The sequence below is a fragment of the Ursus maritimus genome, unplaced genomic scaffold (assembly GCF_017311325.1).
Source record: "Ursus maritimus isolate PB19 unplaced genomic scaffold, ASM1731132v1 scaffold_33, whole genome shotgun sequence".
Lineage (NCBI taxonomy): Eukaryota > Metazoa > Chordata > Mammalia > Carnivora > Ursidae > Ursus > Ursus maritimus.
The window spans coordinates 1254699-1282698 of record NW_024425897.1 but is presented as its reverse complement, the minus strand read 5'-3'; the positions used below and the strand labels follow the sequence as shown (position 1 = coordinate 1282698).

General features: G+C 52.8%; 2 protein-coding genes across 5 annotated transcripts in view; both read left to right on the top strand.

Annotated features, from left to right (window-relative positions):
- Window positions 1-8877, top strand: part of MMP11 (matrix metallopeptidase 11) — a 10300-nt gene extending 1423 nt beyond the window's left edge. The window contains exons 2-8 of one of the 2 annotated variants that reach the window (XM_040619522.1): window positions 3819-4048; window positions 4978-5121; window positions 5201-5334; window positions 5475-5716; window positions 5803-6019; window positions 6812-7069; window positions 8018-8877. In XM_040619522.1, the coding sequence (XP_040475456.1) occupies window positions 3819-4048; window positions 4978-5121; window positions 5201-5334; window positions 5475-5716; window positions 5803-6019; window positions 6812-7069; window positions 8018-8151 (1359 nt within the window). In that variant the 3' untranslated portion in view covers window positions 8152-8877. Of the gene's footprint in view, window positions 1-2225; window positions 2297-3818; window positions 4049-4977; window positions 5122-5200; window positions 5335-5474; window positions 5717-5802; window positions 6020-6811; window positions 7070-8017 lie in introns of both variants that reach the window. The other variant, XM_040619523.1, reaches the window with a different exon arrangement.
- Window positions 8878-10042: 1165 nt separating this feature from the next.
- The window catches only part of SMARCB1 (SWI/SNF related, matrix associated, actin dependent regulator of chromatin, subfamily b, member 1), a 36362-nt gene continuing 18404 nt past the window's right edge, over window positions 10043-28000 (top strand). Inside the window, exons 1-5 of one of the 3 annotated variants that reach the window (XM_040619526.1) lie at window positions 10043-10338; window positions 14295-14433; window positions 16117-16246; window positions 20294-20431; window positions 22466-22593. In XM_040619526.1, the coding sequence (XP_040475460.1) occupies window positions 10246-10338; window positions 14295-14433; window positions 16117-16246; window positions 20294-20431; window positions 22466-22593 (628 nt within the window). In that variant the 5' untranslated portion in view covers window positions 10043-10245. The remainder of the gene's footprint in view (window positions 10339-14294; window positions 14434-16116; window positions 16247-20293; window positions 20432-22465; window positions 22594-28000) is intronic. The other 2 variants (XM_040619525.1, XM_040619524.1) reach the window with 2 other exon arrangements.

Below are 28000 nucleotides of genomic sequence, written 5' to 3'. Positions count from 1 at the left end.
GGGCGGATAACAGTGCCCACTGCTGGGCACTGAGGATTAAATGAGGTAATGGGAAGAGAGGGCACAGCCAGTCACGCTGGACACACACTGTCACCTGTGGCTGCCACTCTGATGCTCGTGCAGGGTCAGTCGGGGCTGGGTGTGAGCTGGGCTGTTGTCTGTCACTCTGAAGATATGCAGGGAGCATTTGGGGTCGCCTTCGCCGCGTTTATCCCCAGGCAGGCTGCCGTAGGCAGGGCCAGGAGAGCTCTGTAAATATTTATCCACCCCAGTTCGCAGCTTTCAGGGTTGATGAAAGCCCCACAGCCGGGTGGGGCCGCTGCGTTCCCTCCTGGAGCCAGCAGGGGAGGGGGGCAGTAGATGGACCTGCCTGTTGCCTGACATAACCTGGGCAGGTTGCTTGACCTCTCTGAGCCTCAGAGGGGCGTGGTGCTGCAGAAAACGGTGGGTGATGCTCCCCATTCTTTCTCACAGCCTAACAAAGTGCCCTCCTACCAGGGTCGCCTCCTGCTGATGTGGAAGGCAGAGCTGTTACTAATTATCCCCGTTGGACCAATAGCAAACTGAGGCTCAGAGAGGGGCGAAACTAGCCCGGCCTTACCCAGCAGTTTTCTGGTTTGGGGTCCTTTATCTCCCCTCTACGGGGTGCCTCCCATTTCTAGATTGGAAGTTGACCCAGATGCTGACCCCAAGCGTGTAGCTCAACCAGGAGACAGAGTCAGCTGAGAAGTTCTTCAAGTATGTTTGACGCTGTGGTTTGGTGCCCCCAAGAGGAAGGGGGGGTGAGTGAGCTCAGTGCCCACCACAAGGCAGGCCAGGGGAGGCTCCTGACTGAGGAAGAGAAGGGAAGGCATCAGAGAAAGAAACCCTTCTCAGGAATCTGGGTTTTGGGGATAGGCCAAGAGTTGAAGAGGTGGGGGGAGGGGGGCACTCGCTGTGTGACCCTGGGCAAAGTCCTTGATCTCTCTGGGCTCTGTTTCTTCCTCTGAGAAATGCGGTGGTGCCCGCTCCCCAACCCTCCCAGGGCTGTAGACAAGGCCAGGTATGGTCTGTGCCGACCACCCCCCTCACCAAATCCCAGCAGCCTTAGGAGGATGAAGCTCGCCAATCTTAGGGATCAGCAAGGGGCTTTGTGCCGGGCCTTGCACTTAAGGTGCCTGACCCCAGGCCAGAAAAGACTGAGAAAGATGAAGTGTGGGAGGTCCGCAGGGCAAGGAGCATGTGTCCCATCCCAGTAATGGGGAAACTGAGGCCAAGAGCCATTAAATGATGGGCTCCAAATACCACATATTTGAAAGGAGACCTCGATTCTAGTGCCTCCTCACTCACTCCAAGACCAGTGAGTGTGACAGGGACAATGAGCCTGCGCCTCTGGCTTTGGGGAGACCCTGCACCAGTCACTCTTCTCTGAGCCTGCAAGCTCCCCGCTGCTAGCTGCTTATGATTTAGTCTGGTAACTCTGGGGGAGCTGGCCCCCAGGTGAGCGGCGGGAGCTGTAGCACATGTGGCGAGAGCAGATTTCTAGGCGTGGGAGGAGAGGGCCCACAGGGGCAAGGAGCTGGGCCAGGGCAGAGGCTATGGTGGGCAGTAGAGAAGGAGGGTATTGAAAGCCCTCTGCTATGGTGCCATCCCCATTGGACAGAGCATCAAAGCTAAAAGAGGGAGGGGACTTGCCCAGGGTCCCCCCATCCAGGGTGACCGTGGCATAGGACTGGGCCCTCTGACTCTCAGACTGTGGCTCTTTCTGTTGGACTGAGAGTACATGATCCAGGGGTCTGGGCACAGATCTAGAGCTTCATGGGGACAGGAGAGGAAGGGATGGTGTGTGTGTCCATTACCCACCCTCCCTCCGTGGCCGGCTGCTCCAGGCCTCACTGGAGGGCAGAGGAGATGAGAGAATTCTGCCCAGAGGTGTGATTAGAGCTGGTAGGCTGGGCTCTGGGCTGTTTGGGGCTCCCAGGGGACAACCCAGTCCTGCCCTTTCCAGGGTTGGGGGGAAGGAATCTGTTTATCCAGGAAGTCAAGGGGGCAGTGTGGGGAGGAGAAGGGGTAGGCTCTCATGGCTAGGCACACAGACCTGGGGTCCACATCCTTAAGAGACCTCACATATGTATCTTCCCCACCTTCCTGGGGGTGTGGGGGTGGAGGTTCAGCGAGCTGAACCAGAGTGCCTGGGAAGTAGCAGGTGCTTAATAATTTCCCATTCCTTCTCTTCTGTCACCAAGGTGAGGCCAGCCTGGATCCCTCCTCCAGGGGAAGGGTGGCTCCAGCCTGAAGAGCACAGCAGAGGTAGCAGGTAGGGAGTGGGTTGTGAGCACAGACAGCCTACCACCTGCCAGCTGTTACCTGGGCAAGTTGCTTAACTTCTCTGGGCTCAGTTTTCTCGTCTGAGAAATGGGGGATGATGACAGTGGAGTTAGTGAGAAATCCCATCAGGGGCTAAGAGCATGTCTGTGGAACTGTTGGTAGGGGCTAGTCTAGATACAGGTGAACTACAAGTGATAAGTACTTGACTAGCAGTAAGTCCAGTATCGACTGGAACCTACAAGCCAGTGAGGCTGGGCTCTGCCAGATAACTAACCATTCAGTAAGCAAGCTCTGAAATTAGAAAGCTGCTCCAGGCTTCTTCTCAAACCCCAGGTAGCTGTGTCCCTGGGTGTTCAGAAGACCCCTTCCTAGTGGGGTGTTCTTGGGGTTGAGTCTGGGTGACTCTGGAAGGTTGAGTTATTGATGATTCCAAAATTTGGAGACTGGGGGTGCTGGGACAATGATCAGAGTCCTGGGACGCCTAGGTCCTGGGAGAGCTGCCAGAGGCTAAGGGCGAGGGTGGAGCCTGGGTGGCCTGACTCCCACCCCATATATGGCTGTGGGGAGGCCCCAGCTGCAGAGACCAGTCAGCCCCAGACCAGACAGGCGCTTAGTCTCTAACAAACAGCATGGCTCCATGCCTCTCCAGCTTTGCATAGTATCCCTCCCTAGCCTAGCCTTTGCCTCCTGCCTGGGACACCGGAGTCCTCACCTGGCCCCACCCGTGCCCTTGCTGGGTGACCTTCAAGGGTCTCCCAACCTCCCCGAGCTTCTGCTGTTTTTAAGGCATGAGAACTGTGACCCCTGCCTTGGATGTTGCAGAGGGTGGCAGCTCGGGGTCAGAATCCCCATCTGTGGCGCTGGGGCTCCAGCAGGGCAGGGCTGGGTGGGGCTAGGCATCTGGTAATTGTCTGTTTCCCCCTGTGCATGCATGGATCAACATAGGGGAGGTATTTTCCCCATTTGTCAGGTGAGCAAATCAAGGCTGTGCTGCAGGGCTGCAGCTCTTCCACACTGGGGAGTGGTGGTGGTGGGTGTCCTGGGCAGGAGCCCATTCAGGTAACTGAAAAGGCCCGAGTTGGTGGGGGAGGGAGTGGAGGGGGGGGAGGCAAGAAGAAAGGAAGGGGAAAAAGTGTTTGCTGGGGTAGAGGCCAGTACGGGGAGCAGGAAGACCTTGGCTGGCATTTCCTGGAAAGCTTTGTAGGATCTATTCCTGGGTGAGTGTGGCGAGTAGTCAGGGGCTACACCCTGACCCAGAACTTACTGGCCCAAGGGGCTGGATAGGCAGCCCAGGCCCTCCAGGAGGGGGCAGGAAGGCAGCAGGATGCCTTGGAACAAGGCCTCAGGAAATCTGAGCCAGTCCAAGCCAAAGGGCCCTGGCGTGTGATGGCTTGCATACCTGGCCTTCAGTTTGCCCATCCACAAGGTGGGCTGGGCTTGACCATGGGTATGCTGATGGACCATGAGGACCCAGGGCCTGATCAAGCCTTTGCATCCTATCTCCTGCCCAGGATGCACCCCGCCACCACCCTGTGAGGAAGGGGCCACAGCCTTGGCATGAAGCTGCTCCCAGCAGCCTGGCCCCTGCCCCTACCGCCCAGGAGACTCCCCGGCCTGCCAGCAGCCCCAGACCTCCCCGCTGCGGTGTGCCTGACCCGCCTGATGGGCGGAGTGCCCGCAACCGCCAAAAGCGGTTCGTGCTGTCAGGTGGGCGCTGGGAAAAAACGGACCTCACCTACAGGTAGGGGCCAGCAGCTGTGGGAGCAGGCTCTAGACCTCTACCTGTGTGTCTGTGTGTGAACTGCCACCCTCTTCTGCTTCTTGACACACGCGCTGGAACTAGATCTCTGTGGTTAACAGACCTGTGTATCTACTGACCCCCGAGCCATCCATGGACCAACTCCCTAAACCCCAACTTAGATGCACACACAGACAGCACCCTACCACAGCCATGTGTGCCCACGGCGGAGGGGCAGTAGCTCTGTCAACACGTGAAAAGTCTCAGCACACAGCTGGTGGCTCCATCGACATGCGGGGCATGGCCATCAGTCACCCAGGCAGCCTCTAGTGGGGACCTAGTAAGTGCCAGGCCCTGGGACTCTGCGATAAATGAAGGAAACACGGCCTGTCCTCTTGGGGAGCTAGGCATTAACGGTGTCCTTGTGCAGACCTACCTACCATCAGAGCTTGGACTCTGTACGGGTGGGAGCAATGGTGAGTGAGCAGGACAGGTAACATTGGGAGTGATGCAGAAGCTGAGACTTCTCCTGCAGCTGGGGGTTGGCCCCGGGACAGAAGGCATGTGAAGGATGATGGTGTCACACAGATCGGAGCTCAGAAATGTCCTGGGTGGGGAACTGAAACCAAAATGGGGTCAAGGGGCCAGGGTCTCTCCACAGTGAGTGGCACAATCAGGTCTAGAAGGTGGGTCTTGGGGCTCCTGGTTCTGCATTCTTTCCACCAAATGCAGACACCTGTGTGCACCAAAGGACATACAAACCCACACAAAGATGTTCCCCTGTGGAAGAGGGACCGCAGCTGAGGCCCAGAGCACACCTGGCTTGTGTCCCACGTGCATGCATCCCCACTGAGCATCCAGGGGCAACTCCTGGCCCATCAGCCAGCAGGGGCTGTCCCAAGCGAGGCCCAGGCCCCTCCTCCTCCCTCCAGGATCCTCCGGTTCCCGTGGCAGCTGGTACGGGAGCAGGTGCGGCAGACAGTGGCAGAGGCCCTCCAGGTGTGGAGCGAGGTGACACCACTCACCTTCACCGAGGTGCATGAGGGCCATGCTGACATCATGATCGACTTTACCAGGTGAACCAGTGGCCTCAGACCCCACCGGGAAGTAGCCCCACCTGTCCGCAGCCACTGACTCTGCCCCACCCACCCGCAGGTACTGGCATGGGGACAACCTGCCATTTGATGGGCCTGGGGGCATCCTGGCTCATGCCTTTTTCCCCAAGACCCACCGAGAAGGAGATGTCCACTTCGACTATGACGAGACCTGGACTATCGGGAACAACCAGGGTATGGGGCTGGGGACCCACTTTCCAGATGGGGCAACTAAAGATCATAGTGAATGGGGACAAGTCCTTGAGCTGGGCTCTGGAGCTTGGGTGTCTTGTGGCAGGAACTTTGGGGATTGCTGAGCTATCTCCCTTTTCCAGGCACAGACCTCCTGCAGGTGGCGGCCCACGAATTTGGCCACGTGCTGGGGCTGCAGCACACGCCGGCTGCTAAGGCACTTATGTCCCCTTTCTATACCTTCCGCTACCCGCTGAGCCTCAGTCCAGATGACCGCAGGGGCATCCAGCACCTCTATGGCCGACCCCGGCCAGCCCCCACCTCCAGGCCCCCGGCTGTGGGCCCGCAGGCTGGAGTGGACACCAACGAGATTGCCCCGCTAGAGGTGAGGCTCTGCTCCCAGCTCCCTTCACCCTCTGGCCTCTGTGGCTCCAGTGCGGGCTCTTTCTCAGCCCTTCTCTCCCACGCCAGCCGGAAGCCCCACCAGATGCCTGCGAGATCACCTTTGATGCAGTCTCCACCATCCGTGGTGAGCTCTTCTTCTTCAAGGCGGGCTTCGTGTGGCGGCTGCGTGGGGGCCGGCTGCAGCCTGGCTACCCTGCGCTGGCTTCTCGTCACTGGCAGGGACTGCCCAGCCCTGTGGATGCAGCCTTCGAAGATGCCCAGGGCCACATCTGGTTCTTCCAAGGTAAGGGGGACTGGGGTGCCTGCTCAGGAGACTTCCAGGAGCCAGGAACATCATGGGCAAGGAGGGGGCCAGCCAGCCAGACATACTGGGCAGGGGAAGGGTGCCTGAAGTTTGAGGGCCAAGGGAGAGCGTGGGAGGCTCCCAGAGGAGGTGACTCTCAAGATGGGAATAGAATAGAAGGTATTACACGGTGGGCCGTGCATCAGTGCATTCAACCCTCGAAGCCATCCTGGGGGTGGGGGTGCGTGTGATTAGTATGCCTGCTCTAGAGTTGAGGTCTCTGGGGAGTAGACATGGTGAAGTGAGTCGCCTGAGGATACAGTTTGGAGACGGGAAAGCAGGGATTCGATCTAGTTCTGGCAACCCCAGAGCCTGTGCTGTAACTTTCAACCGGGAGAGACCAGAGCCTGGAACATTCTAGGTGGCAGGGACTTCAGCAACAGAGGCCCAAGCCTGCTGCGGCAAGGGTGGGGCCCAGGGACTGGTCAGAAGCACTTGTCACAGGTAGCTAAATGCCAGGGGAAGGAGTGGGAGCTCAGGAGGCCTCCTTCCCGTTTAGAATAATCTTTCGCACGTGCTACCTCCCCAGGCATGCATCACCCCAGCTTATCCCCACCGGCTCTAAATTCCCTCTGGGGAGAAGGGTGCCAAGCAGGATTACTGGGCCCGAGTGTTTTACGGACAAGGAAACCGAGGCTGGGGAAGTCCGTGGCAGTGGTGGTGGCCAGATGGGTCCACAGTGGCCGGGCGCAACAGTCAGGCAGCTCCGTTGCAGCCTCCCTTCTCTGGCAGGTGCTCAGTACTGGGTGTACAACGGCGAGAAGCCAGTCCTGGGCCCTGCACCCCTCTCTGAGCTGGGCCTGCTGGGGTCCCCCATCCAGGCCGCCTTGGCCTGGGGCCCCGAGAAGAACAAGATCTACTTCTTTGGAGGTGGAGACTACTGGCGTTTCCACCTCAGCACCCGCCGAGTGGACAGCCCTGTGCCCCGCCGGGCCACTGACTGGCGAGGGGTGCCTTCTGAGATCGACGCCGCCTTCCGGGATGCTGACGGTGCGTTGGGGTGGAGCGGCTTGTATGAGTGGTGCAAGAGCCACATCTCCCACCTGGTGGGGGCTGGGCATTAGGTCCTTATCGCAGGTCCTTTGTCCAGTGCTTTCCCCATCCACGCTCCTCCTTGTGCCAGGGCAGTGCTGTGTCCCTGTGCTGCAGATGAGAGTTATAACTGGTAAAATAATAACTGCCGCACGCTGAGGACCAATGGTGTTCTAGGCACAGCACTAAACTCCTTATGTGTCTCCTGCAGTTCTCAGAACAGCCCTCTGACATACGCTTGCTATGAAGCCAGTTTCCAGAGGGGCAAACAGAGGTTCAGGTGATGAGGTCCCTAACTGGGCCACTCAGGTGGATTGTGGGGAGCCAAGCCTCCCACCCAGGCAGTCCCTGCCTCTAACCACCAAACCACCTGGCTGGTGGCTCCCACAATCTCAAAGTACTAGAGTAGGACTGACTTGCAGTCCAGTACTTTCTCCCCTGTACCCTTAAGCTTGCTTCTGTGCTCTCCCACCTCGGGGCCTGCTGGCAGAGCAATCCTGTGTGGCTCTGGGGCTCTGGGTCACCCGCATGGTCCACCTTGCCTCAGGATGTCTGTCTATAGTCTGGCTGGCAGGTACAAGAGTAGACTGACATGGGGTGGGGTAGGGAAGGGGTATGGTAAGGGGAGGGAGACTTGCTTTCCTGGGAGGTAGGGGTTGAGTTTCTGAGACTCCAGGCATCTGTCAACCTGGACAATAGTCCAGATCAGACCTGGGGGCAGGTAGGAATCCAAAGGATGGAAAGTTCTGGAATGGCCACCCTGGAGCCTGCAGGTTTCAAGGAATGCAATGGTGGTCAAGCCCTGGCAATCTGACCTCCCCCTGTGCCTGTCCCTGAGCACATCCTGACTGGCAGGTGCAGGGCCCAGTGTCTACTCACTCCAGCCTTACCCTCCTCTCTCCTCAGGCTATGCCTACTTTCTGCGCGGTCGCCTCTATTGGAAGTTCGACCCTGTGAAGGTGAAGGCCTTGGAGGGCTTCCCCCGCCTTGTGGGCCCTGACTTCTTCGGCTGTACCGAGCCTGCCAATACTTTCCGCTAACCACGACTTCGATGCTCTCAGGGCTCCTGACCCCTGCCAGGCCACTGATATCGGATAGAAACCAGTGGCCATTTTTGTGGCTGTGGGTCCAGGCACAGGATGGAGCCTGTGTTTCCTCAGGGGGGTGGGGAGGGGGTGCTGTCACTTTGACAACTGCAGGGAGTGCCACGCAGGTCGTGGTCACCTGCCAGCAACTGTCTCAGACTGGGCAAGGAGACTCTGGCGTTACTTGAGGGTGAGGGTGGTCTCAGGCCAGCCCCACCCAACCTGTGCAGGTCACAGTCAAACCCTGCTGCCCTCAGTTTCCATCCCTGTCCTCAGGTTAGCACCTCAGCAGGGCTGGGGGAGTTGAAGCCCTCATTCTGTCCCTGCTGTGAGGTTCCTGCAGGGTGCTGGCACAGGGGGGCCCTTCTCCCTTTTCCTGAGAGGTCAGCTCTGGGTAGGTGCTTGGAATTGGCTGCCTTCTAGTTGGTGATCCTAGAGATCTGTTCCCCAGGATCCAGGCCAAAAGGTCCAGAGTCAGCTGGGGAGGTGGGGGTGTTTCCTGCTGGAGACCCCAGGCCCTGGAAGCCCCAACATACCTCAATCCTGTCTTGGGCTAGATCCTTCCCAGCCCTCATTCCAGCACTGGGACCCTCCAAAGTCATGTAAATGTGTGTACAGTGTGTACAAAGCCTTTTTTTTTTTTTTCTACTGAGTACTGTCATTAAATATGGTTATTTTCTACTTGCCTGCCTGAGTTCTTTCTGTAACTATGAAGCCAGGAAGGGGAAAGAGCTGGGAGGTAGGAGCTGGCTCAGGACCTGCTCTGTCCTGGGAGCCAGAGTCACAGTCTACTTCACCCACCCACCCAAGCTTCTAGTCCTTGGGGCCAGCCACAATGCCTAGGGCTCCTCTTGCTCCATTCCTCCATCTTGTCTGGCTGGACACCTGGAGTGGCTTTGTAATTGATTCCAGGCTTCCCCACTCACCCCTCAAGGCAACCTCCACCAAGTGGTGGTCACGTTATCTGATCATGTCCCACCCCAGCCCCAATCCTATAATACTTTGTTTCTCACTGCTCAGGACACAGAACAAACTCAGTGGTTACCACAGCCGACCCCACCTAACTCTGAAGTGTCACCTTGCCCTGCCACTCAGCCCCATGTCTATCTTCCTAGTAGCACCTATCGCACCTGAAATTGTATTAGACTGAACCATGTGAAATTGTCAGCAGTGGGCCGCTTTTGATCTGCTGCATTGTGCAGCTGGACACACGGGGGCTTTAATGCTTTCATTAGTGTTAGCTCCACTCCCAGCTGTAAGCGCTGCAGGGCAGGGCTATCTAGTTTCACTCACCACCCCACAGCTGCGCCTGTTGTAGGCGCAAAGCGCAGTTAAGGAAGAAACGGAGAAGTCTGCCTCCGTTCCAGCTCACCGATGCCCCAGCCAAACCAAATACCACCTGGGCCTTGGAATGCTGCCAAGCCTGGGGAACCTTTGCCCACACCACTCCCCCACCCAGTGTTGTCATTCTGCCCATCTCCACAGCCGCAGGAACAGCTGTGCCCGGAAATAGGGTGTCTGCTCCTAGGATTCCTCTTATCTACTCAACTACACTGCGTTTTCCGGGTGGGGAAATTGAGGCATGAATAGCTCTGGCCTCCTACTGGCCTTAGGCCTCATTTCACTCCTCCTCCACTGGACTTAGCTCTACTCCCAGCTGTGAGGCTGGGAAAACCACGGCTTGAGTCAGGGCCTCGGTTGCTATTTTTGTCAGTGAGACGTTCTGCCCGGCAACTCCACTTGGGAAGCAGCCTGGAGGAGAAACGGGTCGTGGTTCCTTTAAAGGGCCCGAAGGGGCGCGCCCCAGCCTTTTGTTTGGGCGGCGGCGGCGGCGCGCGCGTCAGCGTCAACGCCCCGCGCATGCGCACTGAGGGCGGCCTGGTCGTCGTTTGCGGCGGCGGCTGAGGACCCCGGCGGCGGCACGAGCACCGAATCGGCCCGCCCGTCGCCTCCCAGCCTCGGCTCTCCTCAGCTCGGCACGCCCCGGCTCCTCCTCAGTCTTTCCTATCCCTCGCAGCCCGGCCCCGGCCGCCCGCCTCCGCCGCCGCAATGATGATGATGGCGCTGAGCAAGACCTTCGGGCAGAAGCCCGTCAAGTTCCAGCTGGAGGACGACGGCGAGTTCTACATGATCGGCTCTGAGGTAGCCCGCGGCGCGTCCTCGTCCTCCGGCTCCGGCCCCGCGGGAGCCTCGGGGCGGGTCTGCGCGCCGGGAACGCGCGTCTCCATTCATCGCGGCGGGCGGGCGCGCGCTCGGTGCTATAGGAAGGGGCGGGGCGGGGCCTGTTTGGCTCCGCCCCGCGCACCTCAGTGTTCTGGGTTTGCTTACAGTGTTCGCTGTGGTGGGGGGCGCCCACCGCTGCCAGGGCTTAGGGCACCGCCAGGAGCCACTGGTTCCGGCCTGAGTCGGGACAACTCCAGGCAGCCGCCAAGAAACAGGATGTGTCGGTTAGCCCCTGGGGCACCTGGGGGAGAGATTTTGAACTCTTCACCTGCATCCCTCCTCCATTGCTACATCTGGGATCCTGAAATCGCAGTTTGGAAACGGGGCTTACTGATGTCTCATCCCTCTTTGTGTTGCTTACTTTTATTTACCAGTGAGGAAATAGGGAGGAGGATGCTTGCTTTTGCGTGGATAAGGCCCCAGTCTCTGAGCTAGATCAATCCGCAGTTCAGAAGAAATTGACCCTTGAACTATCCTGAACTTACTCTGAATTTTGAGGGAGCGATTCTAAATATTTTCAGTTTTTAACCAGAAGTGACAGCATTTTGTTGAATCAGCTGGACAGCTGACTTTAGGAAAACCGTACAGTTGGTCCTTGTCTGGGAGTTTGTACTAAAAACTAAGCTTTTTTCTAGATTGCCTGCCTCACACTAGCCCTTTTTGATCCAAAAGTAATCCCCAGCTAGTGTATATTCCTTTTTTTTTTTAATTGGGGATATGCGGTTCAGATATGCAAATATCAAGCCTTAGCATCTTTCCTATGCAATGAGATGAGTGTCAGTCCTGGAGAGCTAAAGCAGTTACAAGACGCCCGGGGTTGTTTCTCCTTGTAGCAGTGTTTGATATCGTATACCAACATTTTATTCTTGCTTTTAAAATAGGCATTTTTTTCTTCACAATTGAACATAGCATGAATGAATGGAGCCTCATGATGGTCATACTGAGGCTTTCAGGACACTGTGATTCATGGCTTGTTTTAGTTGTATCAAGTTAGGAGACCAATGTTGTCAGTAGCATCAGGACTTTACTGTCCGTTTTTCATCAACTTTTATAAAAAACAAAGGGAGGATTTATAAATCAGTTTTTCACATTACCACATCAGTGCTGCTCTTCAGACATAGCTGGGGAATTGGAGTCTGTTCTGTCTGTGTGCCATAGCTCAGAATGGTCCTTAGTGACCTGTAGGAAGCACCTAATTGCAGGATACAGGGCATTTGAGGAGTTTCCCTATGGTATTGGGCACATTGTTTAAAGAAGCCCTTACCTGGGCACCTGGATGGCTCAGTCGGTTAAGCGTCTGCCTTCAGCTCAGGTCATGATCCCAGGGTTGTGGGATCGAGACCCGCATCGGGCTCCCCGCTCTGCAGGGAGCCTGCTTCTCCCTCTGCCTCTCTCTCTCTCTCTCTCTCTCTCTCTCTCTGTGTGTCTCTCATGAATAAATAAATAAAATCTATAAAAAAAAGAAGAAGAAGACGCCCTTACCTCATCTAATGGACAGGAAAAGCACTCAGTTTGGCCTTGACTCTAAGTGGATGCTACTTTTGAAAAGCAAGCTTTCGTTTATTAGGTGGAGTATATTGAGAGATGGGAAGGAGGAGGCCTTGTTCTAGCCCTGCTCTGCCTTCCGGTCACTTTTCTCATGTATGTGAGAGATGCGTAGACTGGATGGTGTCTAAGATCTTCCCCGTAACACCTCTTAGTTTCTGGAAGACTAATTGTAGTCTTCTCTTTTGGCCCCGTTGAGTGAGAATTGTCCTGAGACCCAGTCTGTAGAAACCCAGATGGAAGAGAGGAGAGACGTCTGCTCTTTTGGGCCAGGCTGAACAATTGTCAGACCTCTGGAGGTCTGGGAAGGATTCAAGATCAGGAAGGTGACTTGATAACCAGTAGCTCCTGTGACAGCATTGGGTAGATGGCCTCCGGGCCTCTTCCCCCTTGGAAAACAGACATCAGATTCAGAGAGTTGGGTTGGCCATAGCCACACCCCTGGGCCACCATGCCACATCTGTGGAGCGGCTTCGGGGAGGCATCTGCAGTTGCAGCCAGCATGTGTGTTACTGTTCTCCGGCCATTTGCAGGTGGCTGTGTTTACCTGGCCAGAGTCACAGATCTGAGAGGACCCTAAGAAATCCCCACGTTCACACCTCATTTTATTTTATTTTTTTTAAAGATTTATTTACTTATTTTAGAGAGAGAAGAGCACGAACAGAGTGGGAGGGGCAGAGGAAGAGGAAGAGAGAACCTCAAGAGACTCCCTGCTCGGTGCAGAGCCCAACTCGGGGTTCAAGCTCACGACTCTGAGATCCTACTTGAGCCGAAACCAGGAGTTGGATGCTTAACCGACTGCGCCACCCAGGCGCCCCAACCTTCATTTTATGTTTGGGACACTTGGGTCCAGAGAGGTTGAAGGCTGGTTTAGGGGAAAGCCAGGAAGGCAAGCCCCGGTGTCCCAAGTTCCAAAGGGGTCTTGGGAAGGATCTAGGCGTCCTGGAGCCCTACAGGCCCTGCGAGGTACTGGTGGGGGGTATTGTTGTTAATTTCTTTACAAAAACATAGTGGAAACTATCCATTTGCCCTTGGATGGTAATGATACTCAAGCCAAATAATGCAGAGAGGGGCCTGTACCTTCTGTGTGGAGCATGAGTGACTTGCTGTGGCCACTCTTCTGTCAGGCTGTTCAGCAGCCCTGGTTGTCAATCCTAAAAATCTATGATTCGTGAAAAAGGGAGAAACACATTTTAATTTAACAGTTACAAATAAAATCTTTAAAAAAAAAAAAATAAAAACAGGGGCGCCTGGGTGGCACAGCGGTTGGGCATCTGCCTTCGGCTCAGGGCGTGATCCCGGTGTTGCGGGATCGAGTCCCACATCAGGCTCTTCTGCTATGAGCCTGCTTCTTCCTCTCCCACTCCCCCTGCTTGTATTCCCTCTCTTGCTGGCTGTCTCTCTCTGTCAAATAAATAAATAAAATCTTTAAAAAAAAAATAATTTAACAGTTACATCATGCTGGATAGGTAAATGGAAAAAATAATAGAAAGGGTCCTCCGTGGGGCAAAGTTCAGAGTTGTTGCATGTTTGACAGATGAGTAAGGAGACCCAGGAAAGGGCTGTGCTTTCCACACGTGGCACTCAGTCTACTGACTGTCCACTGCCATGGGACCCAAGTGGTCATTTTTGCACTGTCAGTGAAATAATTGAGTTTCTTTATGAAAAGTTGGAGACTAGATTTCTTTTCATTAAGGAAGTTCTGTGAGTATCCGGTACAGACAAACTGAAGCAGTTGTTTGGGGCAGTAATGATTTATATAGCAATCTGGTGATTGCCAGTAAGTGCTTTTTAAACTCTTTGGAAAATTCCTTTGGTGTTCCGGGTTTGAGTTTTGTTACTAAACAAAGCAACAGGGGCCATGGGGGAAATTATCCTGCATCTGTCTAAAATTAAAAGACCTTTTTGGTGTTTATTACATCATAAAAATATCAAAGTCTGGTACTTAAGATAAAAGAAAGTCAAAGAGGCCTTACATTTCTGGAAAGGGCCCAGGATCTGTAGTCTAAAATCAAAATCACCGCGAGCTTCTCAGTGAGCTCTGGGGGCCTGCCTCAGAAGCGTCTGGTCAGGCCTTTCAGAACTCAGTCCTGTTGTCAGGATGCAGAAATTATGGCCCTGGCCTAGAGGGGCAGATGTGGGCCAGATGTGCACTGCTGTTGAACCCTCGATGTCAGCAGAACGTGTTTTTATGGCTGCAGGGAGCCTGGTGCCCGGAGGCTAACTTCTGTCCCTCATGTCACTCAGTTGGGCAGAGCCTCTGCATCACGACCCTCTATTGCTGCGTCGAGACGTGACCCTTGTAATGAGCCTTCTTGCTTTACTCATAGGTGGGAAACTACCTCCGTATGTTCCGAGGTTCTCTGTACAAGAGATACCCCTCGCTCTGGAGGCGACTAGCCACTGTGGAAGAGAGGAAGAAAATAGTTGCATCGTCACATGGTAAAAAAACAAAACCTAACACTAAGGGTGCGTCTTCACGAGGGTTTGTAAACCTGTTTCAAAACCACTCGCTTATGTCATGAAGATAAAACGTTTTCACTCCAGAGTGTCTTCACTGCAGCCCTGACCTTAGTGTGGCCGGGAGCATCCGAGGGGCAGGGGCGCCCCGGAGCTCGCCGCGCAGCTCGGGAGAGAAAGCGGCTCAGGGACCCCGCGGTCCCTTGTCAGGTATTTTAGCAGGGCCAGTGAGGGTGTGAGGGCGGCGGGGCCGGGGCACGAGTGGGTGCTGTGAAGACATGTTGGTCTCAAAACGTTTTAGGAATGCTGTGATGCTCTGCCATCTGCCGTGGGCGTGTCGCCATAGTCACCCTCCATGCAGCCTGAGTGGCGGGTGGTGGCCCCAGCTCCCACTCCCCTCTGGGGCTTTCACCGCTTCGCTTCCCAGAGCACATCCATCCCGTAGCACTTCGTTCTGGCAGCCGGCGTGCTAGTGCTCATGTGCATGTCCCTGCTTGGTGTGCCTGAGGTGTGCCTGGGGCGTGCTGGCCGAGCTGCCCAACCCTCGAGAGACGAGTGTGCTTTGGCAGTGGCAGCTGCGTGCAGGGCCGGAAGACGCTCTTCACGTACTCCGAGCGCTCCAGCGGGAGCGTCTCACTGTACCTTTCGGTTTGGACGCGGCGCAACGTGTGGCAGGTGGCAAACTGCTTCCACTTAGCAGTAGCGCCTTATAGAGAGCTGCCCCGAGCCTGGGTGAAGACTCTGCCTGAAGCTGTGCGTGCGTGCTGCTTGCGTGCGTGTGCACGTCCGTCTGTTCTGTTTGGTCGTGTCTGTAGGTACTGCTGTGGTCTTGACCGCTGTGGGCAAAGTAGTGGTTCTTTTAATGCAGGAGCCGGAGCTTCTTTTTTTATCTGCTGCTATAACATTGCCACTCACTCGCTTTACAAAGTCTCCTTTTTGTCCTCCCTCTGCCCCCCCCAAATGGAGCACCAGTCACTAACGCAGTGAGTTCCTAGCTTTGCTTTCACCTCCGCAAGCCTCAAGTCAAGTCTCAGTGACTCTTCTGCCTTGTGCTCTGGAGACACCTTCCCCATAACCGATTTGTTTCTCCAGGAGAAGCCAGTCTGGACGTGCAGACAGGTAGCAGCTCTTGACCGAGGTTCCCTAGAAGAGCTGTGTGTCGAGTTGCCTAGAATCTGTCCTGCTTCCCAGACAGCACGCGTTGCCTGGCACAGGGCCGGGAATTCATGTTTGGCGTGAAGCAGCTCTTTCTAACTCTCTGGGCTCTTGTTTTAAAAGAAAAGTATTTTTCATCATTCATTCCATCTCTCCACTTTGCTTCGTGTCGTGGATGGCCGTGGTGTCAGACCTCTTCCCACTGGTGGTATTGCTCTGGAGCCTTCCTTCCCTCCGCTCCCTGAGAGGACCTGTTGGCTGTGCCGCGCTGTAGCTGCTGCTGCTGCCCTTTGCGCTCCCTCCGTGCCCTCTCGGAGGGCAGTGCGAGCCAGTCCTCTGGGAGTGTTTACTCAGTAGGACCGCAAAAGCACTCAGTCCAGATTGCCCTTTTGGAAGAGGCCAGTGTTTAGCAGTAGTAAGGTTGACACCTGCTTTTCCCTCCTCGTGCATGTGAGGACCTCGATGTGCTGCATCTACTGGCTGCTGCTCCTCGCTGCCCGGCCAGCAGGGTGACCACAGCGACGTCTCTGCTTACAGATCACGGGTACACGACCCTGGCCACCAGCGTGACGCTGTTAAAAGCCTCAGAGGTGGAAGAGATTCTGGACGGCAATGACGAGAAGTACAAGGCAGTGTCCATCAGCACGGAGCCCCCCACCTACCTCAGGTAGTGCACCCCTGGCCAGGGCATGTTCTCGGGACGACACCCACAGATATTTTGCTCATACTCCAGAACTTTCAGTTGAACTGAAAGATACATGTATTTGAGAATGAGAGAGAGGGCGTGCACAAGTGTGCGCGTGCACATCAGGGCGTGGGGTGGGGCAGAGGGAGAAGGAGAGAGAGTCTTTTTTAAGCAGACTCCCTGCTGAGCACAGAGCCAGATGCCTGCTCGATCTCAGGACCTGAGTGGAAACCAGGAGTCAGAAGCTCAACTGACTGCGCCACCCCAGCGCCCCTGAACCAAAATACTTTGAAACACTTCACCACTGTGTTTACAAATCCTTTTAACCAGGTTTCCAAGTTTCTTCTGTATCTTTGGAATTTCTAAGAAGCATAAACTGAGTCTTGGGTTCTGGAAAGTCATTAAGAATGCTTTGAAAGTGAGACTAATCTGTTCGAAAAATGAGTGGTCCAGATAAATTCACAAAAGAAACGAAAAATAGATTTTAAGATTTATTCTTTTATTTTAGAGAGAAGACAGAGTGCGTGCGTGCAAGCCTTGGTGGGGGGGAGGAAGAGGGAGAGAGAGATCTCAGGCAGACTGTGCAGAGTGGGGGGAGGGGCTTGAACCCCATGACCCTGGGATCATGACCCCAGCGGAAACCAAGAGTTGGGCCCTCAACCGACTGAGCCACCGAGGCGCCTGTGAACAATAGATTTTAATGTATAAGCTTAGAACGTTTGAAAGAGTACAGTAATAATTAGGTAAGTAATTGGAAGGTGGTTACATTATAGAGTCTGTTCATTCAGATTTATTTTTTAATTTTGTATCTTGTTTTTCATTTTCATGGGTAGTTTTATTTGGTTTTATTCAGATTTATAAGAGAAACCTGGATACCCCAGTAGCTAAATAGGTAAAGAGTGGGCCCCCCTGGAAGCACAAGGAGTAAACAAACAGAGGAGACGATGTTTGTCCTTGGGTAATATTAAGAATTCAAAGTAAAACAAGTGAACAACTAGTGATGTAAAGAATCAGGGAAGGTAGGCTAGAGGGGGCGCACTCAGGCACCCTGCAGAGGCTTCGTACAAGGCTGAGGTGATGACACCAAACCTGTTCTCGTTCTCTAGCCCATCATGTCACCCCTGGGAATGTGTCCCAGACGAATAATTTAAAAGACCACTACCACCAGCAGCAACCATCGTGTGCACCGAGAGGCACTTAGTAGCGTCGTGAGTAATAATGGCCAGTGTGGAGCCACTTGAGCATCCAGCCTCAGGGAGAGGCTGAGCGAGAGAACGTGCAGCCAGCTGAGTAGACTAGGGTATGACAGGCTAGGATATAGACCAGGACAGACTATATCCTCGAACCAGATAGACTGGGATATAGGTAACTGTTTAGGTCATAATGAAATAGACTCTGCGGCAACCAGAAACATAGTTCTCATGAGTGAGCTGTGCAGCTCTTGTTACCCTCTCAGCTCTCAAGAACACATGCATTTAGATGCACAAAACCCCGGGGTACGGGTTATTGTTTTGAGTGATGTGGTTATGGAAAAATCATTCCTTTCCAGATATTCTTTCAACTTTACTATTGGGTCGTTTTTATAATCCTCCCCCTACCCCCACCTAAAAGTGACACACATCCCGCTTGGCCAGCTTTAGAGATGTGTGCTCTTCGGATTCCTCTTTCCCCGAGGATGTGGTTAAGAACATAAGGATGGCTAGACTTTCCTAGGGAAGTGGCAGAAGGAAATTATGTGCATATGGCTGGGGCTTTCGAGTCTGCACATGTCAGCCGGGAACCTTTTATGGGGCAGTAAACACTTCTTGATGATCATGTCATATGAGGAACAGCTGAGGCAGTGGAGTACTGTAGTTACCCCAGAGCCCGAAACTGCTGGGAGGGGGGCCCTTGGGTGGCTTCGTCGGTTAACTGGCCAACTCGTGATCTCAGCTCAGATCCAGATCTCAGGGTCGGGAGTTCCAGCCCCACATCGGGCTCCATGCCAGGCATGGCCTACTTAAAAAAACAACAGCAACAACAAAACTGCCTGGAGGGTTGGGAGTAGAGGTTGAGTGAAGCTGCTTTCTTCGGCCTCTGTGCTCAGGAAGTGCCTTCCCACTGCCCAGTCACCTCCACAGGAGGACTGGCACCTCCCCTCCTTGTCACTGGACAGGTTGGGCAGAGGCTGGATGCCCCCCCTTGGGCAGACCTATGTGTAGCAGAAGAAAGGTCGAGTCCCGTGAGCCAGATTCTCGGATTTGGTGTATGGCTTACTTGCTGTGTGGGAGACAGGACTTGCACGTGAGACAGCTGCCTGACAGAGCAGCCCAGCCCTGGGAATGAACGAGATCTCTACTGAGATAAGGCAGGATTTTTCGGGCGGAGGGGGAGCCTCAATGCCAAAACCGTAGGAGGCCCGGGAAAGAGGTGGAGGTCTCGACCTGAGGTTCCCAAGTACAGGCGCAGCTGCACCAGCATCACGCAGGGAAGTTGTAAGGAACCTGTGTTCCTGGGCCCTCCTCAGAGATGGGGGTCCCTTCACATGGGTGGACTCAGAGATTTCCTACCAGAAATTTTGCACTCTCACGTGAGTTTGTGCAGCCAGGATTTGAAACCACTGGCCCCAATGGACTGTGGTAGGGGACCCCAGTCTTGCTGTCCCAGCTGTAAGCCCTGCACATGTTCTCCTTTTCCCAGGTCTCTGGTATGTGGTAAGGCCGGTCATCAGTTCAGAGTAAGACATGGGTATGGAAGACTTGATAGAGTCCCAGCCGAGTTGGTACTGTACATCTCTCCCTGCCCCCAGCCTCGGAAAAGGGGCACTCTGGAACCGCAGCATCAGAGGCGCAAGTGGCCCCAGCTTTAGAAAAGGAAAGAGTCAAAGGGCCCGGGAGGTCATGTCCACTGCTTCTGTCCTTCATCACCCCATGGAAAGAAGGACTGCCAGCCGCGTCTCCCCGCCCCTTCTGTGAGGATATGAGGGGAGGGAAGTCGAGCAGTTGTGTCATGTTCTCTGAACTGTAGCACACAGTTACCGAAGCAGATGTGGTGCGGGCGTTGGGGATGTAAAAGCAAATGACACACAGTTGCTTCCCTCACGTTGCTCAGATTCACTAGGGAAGGTGGCCCTGAGGATGATAAAGTGAGACACCGGGCAAAGTGGGAACCCGAGCACTTGTCTTTCAAACCAACGCAGCTCTGGAGCCTCGATTTAAAATAGCCGTTTGGTATTTTCCTAGTAGTAAGAGGAACCTGTAATTCGCAAAGAAGACTGAGCTCTTTATGGTATGGTACTTAAATTACTTTGAGCCTCACTTTCCAGAAAGTTTTTACTAACACAGCTTCTCATCAGCCCTACTGGTCTGGAAACCTGGAAGCCAGAAGCATTGCCTTGTCCATCTCAAGCTGGCCTGTGTATCTAAAACAACAGTCTGATCTTGTCTCTGCCTTCTTCAAACTCCTTGGGGACTCCTAGCCACCTGCTGAGTGCAGTCGGTTCTCATGGAGCATGCTAGCCCCTGGGATCGGGACCCTCTCCATGTCCCTCCTCTCCAGCCCCAGCTAAGCCCACAACCTATCCGAGCCTCCTCTCTTCCGCCACCTATGCACTTCTGGAAATGCCCTCCCCTTTCCAGTTATTCCCCTCTCCCACTCCCAGTAAGCCTCAACTCAGTGTGTAAGGCTCCACTCCAGGGTATGCTGCCCTGGGAAGCCGTAGCCTCATGCGCATTCCCTGCAGAGGGGATAGTGCTTCCATGGAGTCATGCCTAGCACATACCGTGTTATCCTGCGACCGTGCGCTGGGCTGGGCACTGTTCTGCTGTGTCTGGGGCCCCTCTGCACCCTTCCCCTAGCCCGGGTACCTCTGAATGGGTGCCAGTAGGAGCCTGAGGAGTAGACACGTGCAGAATTCGAGGTGCTTAGGGGTCCCCACAGGGTCCTGGAGTCCAGCAGGGGTGCATTGGGTGTCCGTTGACCATGACTTGGAGCCTGATGGCCAGTAGTGGGCTCCTAGACTGAGCAGAGGCATTTTTTGCATCTCCCCAGGGAACAGAAAGCCAAGAGGAACAGCCAGTGGGTGCCCACCCTGCCCAACAGCTCCCACCACCTGGACGCTGTGCCCTGCTCCACGACCATCAACAGGAACCGCATGGGCCGGGACAAGAAGAGAACCTTCCCTCTGTGGTGAGCATGCCTCACCCCCCCCACACACACAGATTTGAAGTTTTAGCCTCTTCCCTCTACCTTGACCTTCTGTTACCTAAAACATTATGCTCCCTTCTCGAAACTGTTCCCTCTCGGATTCCGGGACAGCCGGTTTCCGGCTTGCTCCAGCCCCCGGGCTCTGCCTGCTTTAGTCTCGTTTCACTCTCCTGTGTCCCCGGTGCCTCCAGTGGTGCTCCCGAAGGTGCAGCCCGTGGATCTTTGCTTGTGATTTCAGACACCATTCCACTGAGACCACTGTTAGCTGGGTGGCTTAAAACAACGCAAATCTATTTCTCACAGTTCTGCGGGCAGGAGTTTCAGTGCAGCAAAATCAGGGTGTTGGCCAGACCCCACTCCCTCTGGAGGCTCTTGGGGGGGAGGCTGTTCCTGCCTCTTCTGGCCTTGGGTGGCTGCCGGCATTCCTTGGCTTTGCTTGTGGTTGCATCACCAGTTTGCGCCTCAGTGGGTCACAGAGCTCCTCTTCTGTGCGCGTGAAATCGCCCTGTCTTTTGAGAGTATGCTTGTGGTGTGATTCAAGGTTACTTGCCGCATCTCCTCTTACGATCCTTAATTACATTTGTAAGTCCCCTCCCCCCTTTGCCATATAATGGTCACAGGTTCTAGGGATTAGGACTAGATATCTTTGGGGAGGTATTTTTTTCAAGTTTCCACCCCTGCTTTCTTCTCTGCAGCCCGGCCTCACCCCTACATGCTGTCCTCGGGTGTCTGTCACACACTGCTTGCAGACTTGTCCAGCCCAGGACACGGTAATCCCATCCTTCCTGTGCTCAGGCCCAAACCCCAGAACTCTTCCTCCTTCTTATGCCACAGAGCTAGTCTCAGCAGATTTGTGACTTCTCAGCCTTCCAAGTGTCCGGAACTGGACCACCCTTGGCCAGCTCCCCCTCAGGTGTGCGCTCCCTCACCCAGGGCAGATGGCACCACTCCTGTCGCAGGTCTTCCAGATAGCCCGTCACGTGTCCGCCAGGGCTGGAGTCCTCATAGTGGCCGCCGCTCTCTGGCTTCCTCTCTTGCCCCCCTCACTCTCCCTCAGGCACATGAGCCTCTGCACTGCTTTCAGAGCCACCCAGAAGCTTCTGCCCTTGTAGTTCCCTCTGCTGAGAGCTCACTCCTTGCCAGCGTCTCTGCATGGCTGACCCCTTCTCCCTCTTCCTTCCCTTTTTCCCCTTCCTTCCCTTCACTATCTGAATGTCACTTTCTCAGAGCTGTTTCCCCCTCTTTAGAATGGCCACTCCTGTCCCTTTCCCTGTCCGCGCTTCCAGAGCATTGGTGTCTGGCATGCAGTGTGTTTTCCTCATTTGTTTGTCTGTCATCTGTGCCCCACTTGTTAGCAGGTCTCAGCCCTCTGTATTCCCCAGACACCTTTAGGGTCCCCTTACTGCCCGTCATCCCCCCATACCCCTCACCATCCCAACCTGTTCCCTCTTTGTCTGCCTTAAATGCAGATGTGACCGTGGAACCGCTTTGCTCTGGGTTCTGGGGCTCCCTCAGGGTAGAGGCTGGATTCCGTAGCCTGAGCATGGGTACTTGGACACCCTGTAGCTTCTCTGTGTCCCCCATGCTGCTCCCAAACTGCACCCCACTCCAGTGCTCTGGCCCTTGCTCCCTCAACAGCTCCTCACCGTTCCTGCCCCTTGGCTTTTCCTCTTCTGGAAATACCCTTCCTATCCTATAGTTTTCTGTGAAAGTTCTGCCTGCTTCCGGGCTTAATCTCCTTTCCTTTGGGGTACGTCAGGGTCATATTCCGCTGCCCAAGGCTGCAACTCCCTCTCCCTTCCCTGTGTGTCCTTGAAATGTGGAGCTCTGCCCCTGTGGCTGCAGGACCCCTGCTGGCTCATCTCTGCTGGGTCAGCCCTTAGTTGACAAGTCGCCATAAGAAGTGGGCTTCTCCCCTCTGGCCAGATTCGCAATGACCAGCAGTGCAGAGAGGGAGGCCCTGAGCGTGGAGACCCACAGCACCCCTTGCTGACTTTGCTGCCACTTCACTTCCAGCTTTGATGACCACGACCCAGCTGTGATCCATGAGAACGCATCCCAGCCTGAGGTGCTGGTCCCCATCCGGCTGGACATGGAGATCGATGGGCAGAAGCTACGAGATGCCTTTACTTGGAACATGAATGGTATGTAGGCTGTTGGGCTCTGTGCAGCCCAGGCCCGCTGTGGTGTTAAACAGTCCTTTTTCTTACCTACTGCTCGTTGGGATCCTGGACTCTGAACTCGACATTCAGAGCTTCATGGCATAGATTGGGAGGGTGTGGACTCTGGGTTCAAATTCTGCTTCTGCCTCCGTTTCCTGTGGGTTGGGCACCTGAGCCTCAGGTTCCTTCCTCTCCTAGTGAGCTTGGGCGGGTCAGGGGACAGTCATGATGCAGGCTGTCTGTCCACAGAGCTCAATGATGACCTTGCTGCTGCTTAGACCAGTTCGGCCACATGGCCCTCCATGCACCTCCCATCAGCCCTGTCCACCCCTCTGGTCTTTCATCATGCTGCTTGTGCGTGCTCGTACCTCTCCCATGAGATCTGCCCTCTCTCTGTCTGTTCTTCCTCTTCCCATCCTCGCTCTATAAGTCCTGGGTCAGGTGCCTGCTCTTCCCTGGCTCCCAGAGTCTGAGCATGACTCCGTGCAAATGAGCAAGCAAAAGCCTAAGAGCCGTTCGCCAGAGCATTTCATCTTAATCCCATCCAGGAAGGAGGATTGCACCTGTGTTTATTTTTTCTTTATTGTTTTCCTGAATCTCTCAGACTTTTTGCAACAGATTATTTATATTCAGACCAAAACCAAACAACAACAATGAAAAAAACTCCAGCGAGTATCATTTTTAAATGAAGAAAAGTTGAGAATCCCCAGAATCACACCGTTCCTACTAAGAGTTTCCCTGCCAGTCATTGCATGTGCAAACATATTTAACAGAGTCGTAGTTACAGCGCAAGTATAATTTTATTTTTTTCATTTATAAGTATCTTCCTGGTTTCTTTGATTTTCATAATTGGCGCACAGTTTTCTGATGAGTTGTAATGCCTCTGTTTGCTAAAACTCCTTCCACTATTAGACGTTTCCATGGCAGAGAACATAATCGCTTACAACTTTTTTTCTCCCGAAGGGGATTTCCTCAGGAACGTGTGTAGCTGTTGATACATGGTTGCCTTGAACTTTCTAGAGGGATTAGGTTGCTTCCTTTGGTCATCTCCTGGTACTTGATGTGCCAGGCCTGAGTCCAAGGGCCTCTGCCCAGCTTTGGGAACAAGGCCTGAGAGCCGGGTGCCTGTCCTCCAGGGCCCACAGGTTAGCTGGTGAGCGAGGATATGGCCAAGGGGAGATATGGTGAGGGGTTCCAGGAGGTTGTAATGAGCGTAGACAGGGCAGGTATGGTGCATGGTGATGCTCCAACATGGGAACAGGACGGCTGATGAGCACCGGCCATGGCCAGTGCACATCCTCTGTTACACCGGTCCCTGCTTATCTCAACTGGCATGTGTTAGAGTTCATTGTTAATTCATCTTTCACTCTCCCCATTTAAACCCCTTGAGGTCAGGGAGCTTGTTTTTTATCACTACCTTTTTTTTTTTTTTTTTTTTTTTTTGGGGGGGAGGGGGGGGGGGGGAATCACGGAGGGAGAAGCAGACTCGCTGTTGAGCAGAGAGCCCGATGCAGGACTCAGTCCCATGACCCTGAGATCATGACCTGAGCTGAAGGCAGACGCTTAACCGACTGAGCCACCCAGGTGCCCCATCACTGCTTTTCTTACAACATTTAGCGTAGAACCTGTCCATAGGCCATGGCGTAGGAACTTAGCTGTTCAAATCGACTCCGTACATGTATTACCGTGTTACTTTTCTTTCAATAACATGTAGAAAGCTCAGACTATTTATTTATACTCCCACCCTATTCCAGAAGGGATAAGGCATCTTACATGAGAATGCTTGGTACGAAAGAATAAAGCAAATGCAAAAGATGTCGTTCGGAAAAATTGGATGAAGCGGAAAATGAAATGAGAAGATACGAAATGAAGACAGCGCTCTGGTTCATATTCACAGTTCAGTAGGCATACGTTGTGTGGGGAGGGCACGTCGCTCAGCCCTTTAGAACCAGGCAGAAGGCGCGGGTTGATGGGTTCTGCAGTTGCCATTGTGGTCAAGATGAGCAGCCACTCGTGGCTCAGAAGCGACAGAATCACACATAGTACTTAAATCCAAGAGAACCTTCCCCCTGGCCCTCAGGAAGAGGACACATTATAATGCAGTGAAGACCTGTATCTGTCTGGGAGCCCTGCCTCGAGTTCTCCAGGCTGTTCCTCAAAGGAGTCCTCCGGTAACGTACCATATCCCCCACTGAGTGTGATTGGGTGCAAACCCTTGGAGAACCAAAATAGTTTTTTTCTATGAACTCTTCCTCAGCCCACAGTGGTATTTAGCACGTCTAAGAGCTGTACTTCTTAACGGGTGGTTAGGAAGCCATGCCTCTGGCATGGTAGTTAAAATTGCGTGTTCAGAATCACTGGTGTTTTTTGTGGTCATACCTAATTTACTTTGAAATTTCAAATAACCTTAAAGGTGGGTGTGAGACGCTTTATCACAAAGGGACTAAAAATGTTGAGTGGCATGAAAGCACTACGTGTCCTTCAGAACCAGGATATTCTTCATAACCAGGATTTGTCTCTGACAGACTTTTGGAAGGTATCTGTTAACAGTGAGTTCAAGGTTATCTTCTCTTAGAAGGACATGAAAGAGAACTTATGTGAGTTGCTGGTGAAGTATGACATCATCTGTCTCAATAGTCAGCCTCCTTGGGGTATGTTGAAATCCTCCAGAAAGGATGAGCTGTTGAATAAGAACATATGGATGCAGCATGGCCCCGGTGGGGGATGAGGGAATCTCAAGGCAGGGCCCTGAGCTGCCTCAGGAAAAGGTGTGGAATCTGGTTCGGCACACAGGCCAGGGGTGATCCGGGCCCTGCAGGTTAACTCTGCGGTGCATGGCTACAGGAAGTGTCCACATGCTCACTTTGGATGTTTAAAAACCCCAAATGACAGATTCAGGAAGCTGAGTGGATCCCAGCAATATAAACCCAGAGAAATCCATGCCAAGACTCATCTTAAACTTCTGAAAACTAAGCACAAAGAGAAGATCTTGAGAGCCAAGAAAAAGAACACCTGACTTAAAAGAAAAGACCTGGGATGGCAGCAGATTTCTCATCCGAAACCACAGAAGCTGGAGGAAATGGCACATGGTTTTTCAGGCACTGGAAGAAAAGGACTGTCAATCTTGAATCTTATGCCCAGTAAAAATATCCTTCAGGAATGAAGGGGAAATCCTCAGATGAAGGAATACCATCGCCTATAGACCTAACCTAAAAGAAGGGAGATGATAGGGGCGCCTAGGTGGCTCAGTCGGTTAAGTGTTTGCCTTTGGCTTAGGTCATGATCTCAGGGTTCTGGGATCCAGCCCTGTGTTAGGCCCCCTGCTCAGTGGGGGGTCTGCTTCTGCTTCTCCCTCTGCCCCTCCCCTTGCTCGTGCTCTGACTCACTCCCTCTCAAATAAATAAAATCTTTTTTTTTTTTTTTAAAAGGGAGATGATAAAAGAAACTTTGGAATATCAGGAAGGAAGGATGTGATAAGCAAAGATATGAGTAAATATAAGCTTGCTTTCTCCTCTTGAGTTTTCTAAATTATGTCCAATAGTTGAAGCAAACGTGATTGGTGTCTGATGTGGTTCTAAATGTATGTAGAGGAAATATTTTAAGATACTTGTATTATAAATGAGGAAATGTAAAGGGACACGAGGAGAGGTAAGGTTTCTATACTTCACTTGAATTGGTAAAAATGAAGAAACCAGTAGACTGATAAGTTATGTGTATTTGATGTTACATAAAGAAGGGCACTTAAAAATTCTACACAAAGAGGTACACTCAGAAATACTGTAGATAAATCAAAATGGAATCCTAAAACATGGTCACGTAACCCACAGAAAGGTAAGAAAAGAAAACAGGAAAAACAAAAACAAAGTGGCAGATGTAAGCCTTAATATGTTCATAATTACCAGTTAAAAAAACAGAGATTCTCAGAGTGTATTTTTTTTAACACTTCAGTTTTGTTTTTGGTGTTTGTTTTTTTTTTAAAGATTTTATTTATTTATTTATTTGACAGCGAGAGACAGTGAGAGAGGGAACACAAGCAAAGGGGGAGTTGGAGAGGGAGAAACAGGCTCCTCACCGAGCAGGGAGCCCAATGCAGGGTTCGATCCCAGGATGCTGGGATCATGACCTGAACAGAAGGCAGACGCTTAACAACTGAGCCACCCAGGCGCCCCAACTCTTCAGTTTTTTTAAAGTAAACTCTACACCCAACATGGGGCTCAAGCTCAGTACCCCAAGATCAAGAGCCTGTCAGGCACCCCTGGCAGAGTGCACGTTTTAAATGACCCAATGATATGTACAAGAAACTTATTTCAAATATAATGATATAGGTAGGTCGGATGTGAAATCATAGAAAAAGATATATCATGCAGGCATTGATCAGAAGAAAGCAGAAATGGGGGGTGCCTGGGTGGCTCAGCCGTTAAGCGTCTGCCTTTGGCCCAGGGCGTAATCCCAGGGTCCTGGGATCGAGCCCTGCATCGGGCTGCCTGCTCTGCTGGGAGCCTGCTTCTTCCTCTTCCACTCCCCCTGCTTGTGTTCCCTTTCTCGCTGGCTGTCTCTCTCTCTGTCAAATAAATAAATAAAATCTTAAAAAAAAAAATAGAAGAAAGCAGAAATGGTAGCATTAGTATCAGATAAAGCAGACTTAAGAGCAAAGCAAATTACCACAGGTAGAGAGATTAAATACAGTAGTACCCCCTTCTCCAGAGGGACTATGTTCCAAGGCCCCCAGTGGATGCATAAAACTGCAGATAGTGCCAAGTCCTATATATACTATGTTTTTTCTTATGCATACCTACTTATGGTAAAGTTTAGTTTATAAACTAGGTACAGTAAGAGATTAATAATAGGACAATTAATACTGTAATAAAAGTCATATGAACATGGTCTCTCTCAAAATATCTTACTGTACTGTACTCACCCTTGTTCTTGTGAGATATGAGATGATAAAATGCCTACGTGGTGAGATGAAGTGAGATGTAGGATTAGCCACTGTGATCTGATGCTACATCAGAAGGAGGATCATCTGCTTCCAGATCAAAGTTGGCTACAGGTAACAGACTGTGGAAAGCAAAGCCACAGATAAGGGTTGGGGGGGACTACTTTAACAATGAGAGGATTAGTCCACCAAAAAGACATAGCAATCCTAAATATGCATGCACCAGACAGCAGAGCTGGAAAAGATGTGAAGCAAAAACTGACAGAACTGAAAGGAGAAATGGGCAGATCCACAATTATATTGGAGACTTTGACATCTATCTCAACAACTGATAGAACAACTAGACAGAAAATGAGCAAGATGTTATAAACCCAACAACACCATCAACCAACAGTATCTGGTATTTATAGAACACTGCATCTATCACAGCAAAATACATATTCTCTTTAATTT